Source organism: Filicampus tigris, chromosome 6 (assembly GCF_054856515.1).
Source record: "Filicampus tigris isolate MCC_2025a chromosome 6, RoL_Ftig_1.0, whole genome shotgun sequence".
Lineage (NCBI taxonomy): Eukaryota > Metazoa > Chordata > Actinopteri > Syngnathiformes > Syngnathidae > Filicampus > Filicampus tigris.
The window spans coordinates 4,292,445-4,305,384 of NC_141222.1; the positions used below are offsets into that span (position 1 = coordinate 4,292,445).

Genomic DNA, 12,940 nt, shown 5'->3' on the forward strand with positions numbered 1-12,940 from the left:
GTTAGAAAGCAAAGAATAATCAACAATAATAATGAAAAAAACAAATTTATGGTTCGGACAAGCATGAGCAGAGGATTTTTTTTCTGTCACAAATTTTACGGGCAAAATGCCACCATTAAGGAACAGTCCAAATGGTCACAAACATCTAGACAAAAAAAAAACAGGTACAGACGTTGATGTGGATCATATTGTCTATTATGTTCAATTAGCCTAGGCCAGTTGAATTCTGCTGAGGATAATAAAAAATTATGAAATCTAACATTACAGCCTACAATAAAAAGGCAAAGGTATTTGACAGACTCCCTTTGGCCTACATTAAGAAGTTGAACACGAGTTAATTTATTCCTTCAACTTATTCACTTCTGTAACCTAAAACCATATACACCTTTAAATATACATTTATATTTAACTATGTTTTGCTGTCAAAGAGATGACCAAATGGGAAATTTTGACGTGAACCTTTTTTTTAAAAAAACTAAAAGCTGCCGAGAGATAATCGAGCTTCCGCTCATCGAGGTCCCCGTGAGCGTCGAGGTAGCCACAAGCCGTGGAACCCTGGAAGTGTTTAATGCAGAGTGAAGTATTTGGTATCTGTAAAAGTGTTCACATGGAACATTAAAAAAAAAAAAAAAGAAAAAGAACAAATTGTACTTCGCGACGTTTTTATTTGTGCACGTTAAAATACAAATTGAACACAGTCGGAAGCTGCTGAATTTTCTTGTCCACTAGTGTCTGGCTTGCCACATGTAATTTTCTGCGCTGGTGAACTCCTGGCCTATGATTTCAATTTCTGTGATTAAACCTATAGTCATATCCCTTGTGTGCTTTCCTATTCATAATCAAACGCAAAATTAATAGTTACTATGTGTGAAATGCCTTTCTGACACTGGCGAACGCTGGATGAGGGTTGCTGCTTGGTGGCCTGATGGAGAGCTTACAATTGTCCCTGAATTGGAAACTTCTTTAGCGTGTCCATCCATAACAGCTGTAAAAAATGCAGAAAAAAAGTCACAGTTTCCCACCCAGATGTTCTTGTGTTTCAAGTACATGGGCCATGTAGAGCAGTGATTTTTACATACAGTTGCATCCATCCATCCATCCATCCATCCAATATGCTAACTAGGGTCGCGGGCGTGCTGGAGCCTATCCCAGCTGTCTTCGGGCAGTAGGGGAGGTACACCCTGAATTGGTTGACAGCCAATCGCAGGGCACACAGAGGCAAACAAACTTTCGCACTCACAATTTAGGGTGTCCAATCAACCTACCATGCATGTTTTTGGAATGTGGGTGGAAACCGGAGTACCCGAAGAAAAATCCACACAGGCACGGGGAGAACATGCAAACTCCACACAAGAAGGCCGGGGCCGGAATTGGACCCACGACCTCTGCACTGTGAGGCGGACGTGCTAACCAGTCGCCCACCATGCCGCCCCGCACAGTTTCATTTTATATTCATCAGTAGGTTTTCTTTCATTCGATTTATTGAGGTGCATTTTTTCATATGTTGCGCAACACATTTTATTTTAATCATTACTGGAGTACATTTGACATTTTTTCCTGTATCTAAGCGCAATGTATAAACTGTGCCTGTTACAGTGGCTTACTACTAATAACTTTAACAGCTACAGTATACTTTGTGGATAAATCCTCCATCTTGTTTATTTGAGTACTCTACTTGGGTCTATGTAGTTGGTGCATACCTGACACCAAGGTCAGGCCATATAGGGGGCCGTGCCCGTCAACCAAGAGGCAATTGTGGCCCTCGCTTGAGTGTCTGTAAAATCCAACAATTTTTTTCCCTTCAATTTGTATTTAATTTTTGTTAGTTGCTATTTTTGTGTTTATAAATGTCAATACTGAGCTCTTTCATCAAATTAAAAATGTAAAGATGTCAAATGAAGTTTGATTGATGGAATCCAACAAAAAAAGGTGCCATTGCGTAGGCCGGGCGTACGTGACATACATACGTCAAAGTTGGCGCACAACGGTCTTGCACAATGTCGTTGAATATGTGGTTGCGATAATAACTGGTCCGTTATGGATGTACGCAAGTGGTTGAAAACCCCTAAAACAGTGTCCTCGCCAAAAACAGACACTAAACCAATGTCGTGTGATGCTGTTGTTGGAGAATTTGAGCATGGGTCTTCAAAAATACCTCTATGGAGCCTGACCCTGGCAAGCCCTGCAGTGACCACCAAGCAGAGGCATATCATTCAGCAGGTCATTTTCAACCCCGACTGGTGCAGGATTTGGGAAGCAATTGCTTGTTGAATCTGTGTGTGAGTGTCCTCGGCACAGACAACCCCAAGCAGATTGTGTTGACAAAGTTTCCTATTTTGGGGCTCCAAAAAGTGATCATTTTCCTACAGCTGGTTTTGTAACAGGGTCTGGCTGGAGTACTCTGTGGAAAAGGTTTGTTATCCCTGCAGGAAATTTAAATCAACATCACTAGACATTACATTTTCCATTAAGGGATTTAATGAGTGGGAACATGCCATTGAAACAGGCAAAGGTTGAAATAAGCATGCAGCTTCAAAAGATCATTTAAACTGCCAAGCATTGTGAGGAGATTTTGAAAAACATAGGGGGACAGGAAAAGAGATTTCCACTTTCCATGCGCTTATGGTGAATCAACTACCATTATGTTAGATTTAGAAGTGCACCTTGGTTGAATGAAGAAATGAAAACTTTAATAGCCCAATGCAATATTGCTAAAATAATAGCAAATAAAGCAGGACTACTCTCTGACAGACAGCTTTACTGTAAATTAAGAAACACAGTGACTAAACTGAATAAAAAAAGAAAAAGGGAATATTTTCAGTCTAAAATAATCGATTCTAAAAATGATGGTAAAAAGCTATGGAAAATACTGAACAACTTAATGGGAAGGAGTTTGAAAACGAATGTATCAGTTAACCTTACATGAATAATTTGGGAATTTGTGAGGACGATAGTCTGAAAAAACATACAAGCATGGAGGGAATATGCAAACCGCCAAGATGAGCGCCTGAACTGAGATTTGAACCCAGAACCTCTTGACTGTGAGGCAAACATACTTTGCACATGTTTCAGCTGTCTCCCTCCTGCAACACACAAATGATCAGAATTAGGCTTCTGCAGGGCTTGCTGATGAGCTGATCATTTCAATCAAATGTGTTGGAGGAGGGAAACATCTGTGCGTGATAGGGTCCGCTAACCACCGGAGTTGGTGACCCCTGCTCTGTGTTCACAAATGTATCTTAACCACTCAAGTGATATTGATGCTACACAGAAATGTACAGTAGTTAAGTCAACAGACAATTAACAGAACTGTTGCTAAATGTCCAACACTGCTCTGTTCGCGTCGCAGTTTGCGGGTCAAAATTAGCATTTCGCACAGCAAAACTAACAATCACAGATTATACATTTTTTTCAGAACCGCGGAGACTGTCCCAAATTTCTTCACTGGACTAGATGCACGCATGTTAACGTTGCTGCAACACGCTTACGTTACCTACGCACGAGACGTAGGCGGTCGAGGCAAGCTCGGGGCTACTTACGCCATAACCAGCTAGCTAGCAACAATCTTTGCTGGCTACTATATGGAGTAAGATAGCTGTCGAAAAGGCATATGTGTGATTAACAATTCGTATCTGTAATAGCAGAGCTGGGCAGTCCGTCCCTGGGCCGGACTGGTCGGACCCTCCGGCCCGGCCGGATGCACATTTTTGGGCACAGGGGTGGGGCGTGACAAATGCTGCCCATGGGCCTGAGTCCGGCGCGTCTGCCACGTGTGTGGTGACGAGGTTCGCAGTGGTCCAATTTAGCTTTTCAGGTTAACCGCGGTTGATTTCCGGGCGCGTGGACGCGCCATAAAAAATGTAACCAAAAGATCCAAAAGTTGAGAAGTGAAGGGAGTTTGAGAATTTTCTATAGGGAGGAGGATCTCGTGTTTTGGGGATGGCGATATTTTTGAAGAGCCAATTCTTTAAGCGATTCTTTTGAGAGAACGTCAAGTTGAGAGAGAGAGAGAGAGAGAGGGAGAGAGAGAGAGAGAGAGAGAGAGAGAGAGATTGAGAGAGACAAACGCCAGGCCTTTTTACCTCCTCAAGAAAAAGGGGAGGGGGTGAGGTGTCCACTCCCCCTCCAGCTCAGGTTTCAGGTGAGCCTCAATTCATGACAATAAAGTTACATTTGAGCCTATAAAATTCTCCTGTTTAAAACCTTTGTGCATTTCACTATTTATAACTGGCATCAATTTTCATACTTCAGCTGGAAACATCTCGTTCTGACTGCGTCCAAAGTTTGGGTCAAAGATGTGAGTTTAAGCCTATATCTACACTCAAAAACTGGACCAGGAAGATGATTATTACCATAGAGAAGCAGATTCATCAATGCAAATTTATCAGGATACACAAAGTAAGCAATACACAAACATACATTCAACTATGTTTCATTTGGAGGTAATTTTGATTGATCAAAAGCATAAGAAGTTCAATGCTGCAGTTCCCATGTCGACCTCTTGGGGTTGGTCTTCATCCAGCACTGTCAATGTTCATCGGCTCCATGAAGTCTGTTTTAAGGCCGTTTGAATCCACATCCGTTGTCTGGAGAGGTTTTCAGGTGACGACGAGTGGCTCCTTATCAGGATTCTGGGTCTTCCTGAGTCCTAGCATGTCCTTGTAAAATCCAATTGTCGGGGTCCCCTGGTGATTCAATTGTTTTTAAGTGAGGCTGGAGCAGACTTGATGGCATCTGGCTTAATCAGTCTCATAACTTGAAGATGTGGTCCACATGAAGACATATTCGCTACATTGTCATTTTCTCGTGGCGCTGTTTCGATCTCCACGTCGTCATTGACATCGTCCCCCAAGTCAGGCGGTGCATCTGAGGGCACGTGTTCATCGTCGATCTAGATTGTCATCAGTGTTTGTCTCCATCTCCACCTGTGCTGTTTTTTCACCCCATTCCGTCTGGATCTCAGCCGTCACTAGTGACTTGCAGTAACACTCCGACTCATGCATGCAGGATCAGAGTTGCCAAAGAGCTCATCCTGGACATGACTGTCTCCATTTCTGAAAATATAATTAAATAAAAATATTTATCATGCAAAGTATACTGTTTGAGATGATGGTAACATGGAGCATATGTAATCAAAATACTGTATATTGTTAGCTGCATATGTATGTTGAAAAGAAAACTAATTGGTGTTACCCTAGTCTTTTTGATCGAATCAATACAACTACTGTTCTTGAGGCATGACACGAACCATCTTGTTGCTACTACTATAAAAGAAAAAAAAATGATATTGAAACTAATATTTTCAATTAAAATGTGCACAACTTTGTTGGCTTCTGCATGAAACCTTCAAAATAGATGTACTGACAGTCAATAAGATTTTAGCAGTACAGCGTTGTAAAGTGGGATTTTTTCCATTAAATACTTGGTTAATGTGTACTGATATAAAATGATTTGCTCTTGTTCATATACATCCAACAAATATAAGTACTCCCACCTACAAGTTTGTACCACAAAAACATCAACGACAATAATTTGTTAGAAGATAAACCTCACTCGAGTCACTACATTTCTGTTAAAGTTAGCTCAAAGACAATCCTACTCAGAGACTCTATGTCTACAAACTAGAACAAGTTATGGGGCATATTTTGATTCAGTTTTTCACTTTTGCATTAAACACTACAATGTCCTTGTTTTTTTGAGTGGATTCTGTGAGACTACTTAAATTAATCAATGAAAACCGAGCGAGCAATTTAGCAAGAACTATTAACAGTATTCATAAAATCTATACATTTTTGTCATCGTGCTAAATTATGAGTACAGATATGATTATACGTTGAAAACAAGAGCTACGTTAGCCACGTACTAATGCTAACAGTGAAACGCGTCATTAGATTGCAATCTATAGCCGTAAGCCTGTGAGTCCAAAGCTATTAATTGAGATAGAACGACTTTATGAAATTAATATGAATCAATTGGATATACGAGTTGCTGACTTTACCTGCTGTGAAGATGCGTCTCCTGAGCCGCTGGAAGCGCCTTCCGATCCGCTCGCGTTCGCCATCTTTGCTTTCTTCTCTACACATGCACGGGGGGAAGGAATCGCGGATCGATTAGCTCCCCTCTGGACTTGCCTGTGGCCTGCGTGACGTCATCCTAATTTGCAGTTGTTGTGCAGATTCATCCACTCACAAAGTGATTTGTATCCTCAGCTGGCAATTCGTGCGTAGTGAAGATACGTAGTCATAGAAGCGAGAGTCGTATTCGCAAAACAATGCACTCACAGTTTTTATTCGAACTCACAAGAAAAGAAGTCAAACACTCACAATTTTGATTCGTACTCACAAGAAAAAAATTCAAACCCTCACAAGTTTGATTCGTACGCTCAAGAAAAGAAGTCAAACCCTCACAATTTTAATTTGTACTCACAAATTATTACTATTACGGATACGAATCGTTAATCACGCATATGCCTTTTTGACAGCTATCTTACTCCATACTACTAGTGCGGCTAAACACGTTGCAGACTCACTTGTAAGTCTGTAATCATTACCTCCATGGCGGCGAGTAAACTCCACACCTCACAAGTATCATTCTCATGAAGGGATGACAAGATGGAGAAGCCATGCCATTTGTTTGTTTTCACAATAGAGTCCTGAGTTTTGATTGTTTATAAGGTCTGCACAATAAATGTTTTTTTTTAATTGAATTTAGCTTTGCTTCTAGACTTTGCTTCTATAGTCATACACAATGTGAATTTAACCCTTTAATGCATGAATTATGATTTGATAAAGATTTTTTTTTACATTAATTTATATAGGCGAAAGCAACTTTTAAATAGCTGTCCACTGTAGTGACCACTGTGCTTGAAAGGGAAAATAAATAAAAACTCTTGATTGTATATAAAAGAAAACCAATTGTTCATTCGTTTTATTGGCATATTCTTATTGTTTAATAAAACACTTGCTTCAGATCTCTGGGATTAACCTGCAAAAAAAAAAAGATCTACAAAATTATAAAGTTGCTCCTCAAATAAAGTCATTGATTCGCAAAACTGATTTGGCTGGTTCAGATGGGTTAGTGTCAAAGAAGTGCCTTGTGCCTTTTGTGTTTTGTACTTTGTGGTTAGCACTGCCTAAAGTGTAAAACAAAACCCCAAACCGCAGTTACAGGTGTATCACGTTAAATATTAGGTCGCTTTTTTGCAACTTTGGTTTTGCTTCTTTTCTGTGCATCAGAGAAGGTCTGCAACTTATTTCAGTACAAATCACTGCACTGAGCTTCAGAATGTTAATAACACCTTAACTAATTCGCATACCGTTCATTGACATGAACTTCCTAAAAAGATGATCTCGCTTGTTTTGTTCTTTGGTTCCCCATGAAAGATTACTTGTTATGGTGTTGAACAATGGTTTTATAATGTTTTATAATATTTAACAGCTACATGTCATGTGTGCTGGTTGAACAGGACACATATTTTTATACACATATGGATAGTATCTAATAATAAAGAATAGGGCTATAGTTCTTTTTTTTGCATGCCACTTTAAGGCTGGTGAGAAAGTTTCAGTAATTTCACTGAGAGTACTTTTTTTTTCACCATATGAAACCACAAGCGCAAAAAGCTCTTCTTGTTTAGTAGCTTTACCTTCTGCTCCCTGTCAACATGACTTTTGTCAACTGTGAGTAAACCAACAATTCAATTAATAGAATATTACTGTCATACGGCATATGTTATATGTTGTTGTGAACTTTGATAATATAGGGAAGAGGAAAGTGTGTTGAGTGTTGAGAAAATGTTGATAACAGTAATGTATTTATTTCCAGAGGAAATTTCAGATTTCAAAAACTGACATCCAAACCTATTTTTTAAAATGTATTATTTATTTATTTGCCTTATAATATTGTAACATGGACAGCCAAAATCTATTGATCTAAAGCTAGTTACTTAAGGAGTACTGTAAAGTGTTGGACCTATTTAAAAGTTTGGTTAAAAAAATATTTGAACATTTTTATTAAATGATAATGTAACTTTTTTTGACTAAATTACAGTGTTTTCCAAAGTATTTTTCCAAAGAAAGGGCTTTATTTTGACTGTGTTCATCAATTATAATTAATGGAAAATGTGAAAATACCTGACAGACTTTGGAGGCTCAGCATAGTATTCTAAACACCTTTGTAACTTTGATGAGAACAACTTGTCAGTCACATCTCTAATAAATGTGCAATATACATTTAATTACAAAATATTATGTTCACCAATACGCATGGACTACACTATAGGAAAGGCTCGTTGAAAATAAAGCATTATGGCAATTGGAGCTAGATCTCATAAAACAAATGAAATTTGAGCATTGTTCAAATACTTACAGTAGAGAGAGTAGAGTAGGGACGTTGCATGCCAAAATAAGATAAGAAAGAATCAGTTTTGGTCATGAACGAAGTTGATGACAAAAATATATACCTTCTATTTTCAGATGTTCAGAGTTTTCTACCCCTTTTCCTCATATGGCCAATTATTTTTAAGGTAAGACACATTCCAAATAAAGCAAAAAATAGCACCCAAACTTGAAACATTGCTAAGGAAAGTGAAAAAACTATTAAGCACTGTATTTGTTTTGCATTTGTTTGTGGCTCCCCTGGCTTATCTACCTGGGTTTGAACTTTGGCTTCAACTTTTCTATATGGAGTCTGCATGCAGTGGCTACAATTACAAGGACAAAATCTATTTAATCGCATCAGAGTTCGATTCAAATTTTGATCGGATGCACTGTTTTCATAGACACTAAAAATATTGACTAGGACTTACATGTTCATGCATCACAATTTTGATTTATACCGGAAGTAGTACTAAAAGAAGAAGCACTTCCGTGTCAACAAAATATCACCATTTCTACTTTAAACTTTAGTGTTATGTTGCGTATTTTTCCCGTTTGCGCTGTTACGTCGAGTTAACACTTCCTAATGTCTTGCGCTGGACATGTCTTTCGCTCGCTCTGCTTTTACTAGCTTCCGGGAATAACAGAAACACGTATACTGACGTCACAGACATGCGCGGTAAAGACGGTTTGTTCCAAAATTTCAGAATAAGTGTTTTCATGCGTGGTGATCTGATTCTCAATCGACCTAAACCACCCCTCTCGTTCGGACTATCCAATATTTCATGCATTCATTACTCAGAACTTCGCCACGTAACACACATTGAGTCTCACTAGAGGGAGACTGCGAACCAGTTGTGGTCCATGGACCACACTCTGGGTGGGATAACTGCTAGGCAATTATCAGCCCTGAACTGTTAGCCACTAACTATGGTATTCCTCCCTGTTATGAAAATATGTGTCAGTAACATTCTAAAATATTATTTGAATCATTTAATCTGTTTTGATTGCAGCTTTGTGTATGTCAACCAGAGGAGACTGTGACAGACTACATGGACTTCAGCTCCAACAGTTTTGATTATAGTGGCATTCCTCTGCTGTGTGACAAAGTGCACAACCACCGATTCCGCCTGTGGTTCATGCCAACCTTTTACTCCACCATCGGCTTCACAGGAATGGTGGGTAACCTCCTGGTCATCCTCACATTCATCTACTTTAACCGGCTGAAGACCATGACAGACGTGTACCTGCTCAACTTGTCATTTGCCGATTTCCTCTTTGCATTGTCACTCCCCTTTTGGGCAGCCGGTTCCATGGCAAACTGGATGCTGGGTGTCGCTATGTGCAAGATCATGCACACTGTTTTCAAGGTCACCTCTTACAGCAGCATGTTCCTCCTTTGTTTAATCAGCGTGGACAGGTACTTTGCCATCGCCAAGGCTGTTTCTGCTCACCGCCTCCGTTCCCAAGCAGTTTTCTTCAGCAAAGTGTCATCTGTTATTGCCTGGGCCATAGCTGCGATTGCCTCCATACCGGACATGAAATACACCACAGTCATTAACAGCACCTGTACACCTTTCACCAGTACTTCTGATCCTCGTCGCATAAGCATCCAGATAAACCAGATTGTTTTCGCGTTTTCCCTTCCCCTCTTGGTCATGAGCTGCTGTTACATCAAAATTATCCTGACCCTTTGTCAGGCTCGAAACTTTCAGCGGAATAAGTCTATCAAGGTGATTCTTGCTGTGGTATTTGTCTTTGTGGTCTGTCAGCTTCCTTACAATGTGACCTTGTTTTGGTACACGCTTGTCGTTGTAAACGGAGGCACTACAGACTGCATGTTTGAGAACAACCTTGTGTATGCCATTGATGTCACACATTGTGTAGCCTTCCTAAGGTGCTGCCTCAATCCCTTTGTGTATGCCTTTATTGGTGTTAAGTTTCGCCATGATCTTCTGAGGCTACTCAAGAAATTGGGTTGCATGAGCCAGGAAAGGTTCTTAAAGTATACCTGTAGTCGTAGGAGAAGCTCTGCTACCTTAGATACCGACACCACCACCACATTCTCACCTTAATGACAGCATAGTGACATCATGCTCCTGCACACCTCAAGTAAGAATTAAGTCTGACATTATATTTGCAGGTGGGCCTCAATTTAGAACGGAGCGTTGTTCCCACGGCGGTGATGTAAACCGAATTTGTACATTAGTCTCAACATCAGTCAGGATTACAGTCAATATGTGTATTATGAAAAAACATATTAAACGTTCAAATGAAAAACAGTAACAGCAAGTATGGTGCCTTCCTGTGTGGCGTGGCAATGTAACGGCGCGTTACAGTAGTTTGAAATCTTGAAATGTCGTATGCCGGTTCTAAGGTGAAGACCCCATGTACTGTATCTAGCAGATATTGTACATGGGTCGGCTAAATTACAGTTATTTTAGCATTTGTCCCTGACTGGATTTGAATTTGGCAATTACAATTGACGGAATGTGCTGAAGTGGGGACCCCAAAGAAGACATAACAAGCAGATAAACAATCAAGCCAAACTTTATAAAACCATGGGAGCATGAAAATGCAAGTAAACAACACTACAATTTTACAATTTCAAACCACACACGGTTATCGCACAAACACAATTAAAAGCAAACTAAATCTAACAGACACAAGGATAGATATGTAATTAAAAAAGAAAATAGTAGTACAGTACAGTGATGCTGAAACAAGAGCAATATCCATCCATCCATCCATTATCTATACCGCTTCTCCTCACAAGGTTAGCGGGGCAAGCTGGAGCCTATCCCAGCTGTCTTTGGGCAGTAGGCGGGGGACACCCCGAATTGGTTGCCAGCCAATCGCAGGGCACACAGAGACAAACAAACATCCGCACTCACAATCACACCTAGGGGCAATTTGGAGAGTACAAGAGCATTATATCATACTATACATTCTATACTGTAATTAAAAGCAGGGGCGGAGCCATGGGTGGGCCTGGGTCTGCACAGGCCCACCCAGATTGACAGACTGCCCACCCAGTGGGATTCATAAAAAAAACAAAACAAAAAAACAAAAAAAAAAACTTTTAAATTGTTATTAAAATTATTATTGAATGATTTTTGAATTGGTGTTTCGTTGTGTTTTTTATTTTATTGAATATTAAAAATGGTATAATTGGAGGAGGATTGTGCTCAGTGAGAGAAATATTCAGGCCGACCCTGATTTTTCCAGGCCCACCCATTAGCCACGTTCTGGCTCCGCCCCTGCATTGGACACTGTTTGAAATACTGTACATCAATACGGACGTCTGTCAGTGACCTATGGACAGACCAGTCGCTTGTTCGGACGGAATGCCCACCTCTGCAAATTAAGACACCAAAAATGTTGAAAAAAATTCCTCTCTCCGTTTTTGCTTTGAGCTTAAGTAAGAAACACCATGTGGTCTATTCCATTATGTACCTGTGCCATGTGTGCATGATGTGGAATGCCTAGGATCGTGAACTCTTACTTTCCATCATCTACTCCATTAAATGGCTGTGATTCAATTGTCCAATTACTTGAAAGGTATACAACGTGATGGTAGCAGCAGAATGAATTCTTTAGTCTACAAAACCACTGTGCCTGGCAATTTACAAAAAAATGCATCCGAACTAATCGACAGAAGCTTCATCGTGCAACACGATAATGACCCAAAACACACTGCCAACACACCAAAAGACCTCATCGGGGGGGGGGGGGGGGGGGGAGTGAAAGGTCTTAGACTGACCGTGTCAATCACTGGACCTTAACCCAATAGAGCCTGCATTTTACGACCTGAAGAGAGACTAAAGTAGAAATGCCCAGAAACAAACAGGAACTGAAAGAGGCTGAAGCAAAGGCCTCAAAAAGCATTTCAAATGAAGACTGCATCAATCTGGTGAAGTCTATGGGTCACAGGCTTGATGCAATTTTTGCAAGTAAAGTTTGTATAGCCAAATATTAAATGCTATTCACTTTAAGTTTTAATAATATCTGTGCTAATACTTTTGCCCACTTGAAAAGTGGGTGACTTCAAACAAAATGTGCTCTGTCATGATTTTTTTAAACACATCTAGATGTAAATACCATGAAATAAAAGTTGAAATTCTGATTTTTTTGTCTGATATTCATATTTTTATCTGAAACCCTAGTCTTCAGTATTCAACAAAAACAAAGGAAGTGACCTCCCAATACTGTTGGAGGGAATTGTATGTGTGATCTGTTTTGTGTGGTGTGCCAAACAAATACATACAGCTAATTGTGAATTCAATTTTCCATTGATAATTTATCAATAAAAACATATGTTCAATAAAACAAACATGTTAATTTATAAAATCTTACATCAAGCAGTAAAGTAGCAGTAACAGTCCCGTTTTGAGCTACTCCACTGCTATCATTCATGCAAGTGTAGACATTTACACCCCTTACATGACATCATTACTTTATAGCTGCAGGGTTCATAATTTGGAGTTCCTGATAGGCTCACAGGGAAAAGGGTTGGGATTTTACAATAAAAGCATGAAGCACTTGCAGAGTCCAAGTAAACAAAA

At 39.8% G+C, this 12,940-nt stretch overlaps 1 protein-coding gene and 1 long non-coding RNA gene across 2 annotated transcripts; one reads left to right on the forward strand and one right to left on the reverse strand.

The window, feature by feature from the left end:
* Positions 1 to 4,366: 4,366 nt before the first annotated feature.
* Positions 4,367 to 6,359, reverse strand: LOC147145530 (uncharacterized). The gene is made up of 2 exons (XR_015087204.1): positions 5,999 to 6,359; positions 4,367 to 5,054 (listed from the first exon to the last, which is right to left on the reverse strand). It is a non-coding gene; the product is annotated as an uncharacterized LOC147145530 (long non-coding RNA).
* Positions 6,360 to 7,602: 1,243 nt separating this feature from the next.
* ccr7 (chemokine (C-C motif) receptor 7) lies at positions 7,603 to 11,917 on the forward strand. The gene is made up of 3 exons (XM_086034653.1): positions 7,603 to 7,679; positions 8,475 to 8,524; positions 9,389 to 11,917. Exons 1-3 carry the CDS (start codon positions 7,664 to 7,666, stop codon positions 10,448 to 10,450), a joined length of 1,128 nt encoding a protein of 375 aa, XP_085890779.1. The 5' UTR covers positions 7,603 to 7,663; the 3' UTR covers positions 10,451 to 11,917.
* The last annotated feature ends 1,023 nt before the right edge of the window (positions 11,918 to 12,940 follow it).

Bases quoted from the DNA above. Each gene is read 5' to 3' on its own strand.
- ccr7 (XM_086034653.1), top strand. The intron at 8,525-9,388 runs GTAAGACACATT...TTTTGATTGCAG, and splicing joins TATGGCCAATTATTTTTAAG to CTTTGTGTATGTCAACCAGA.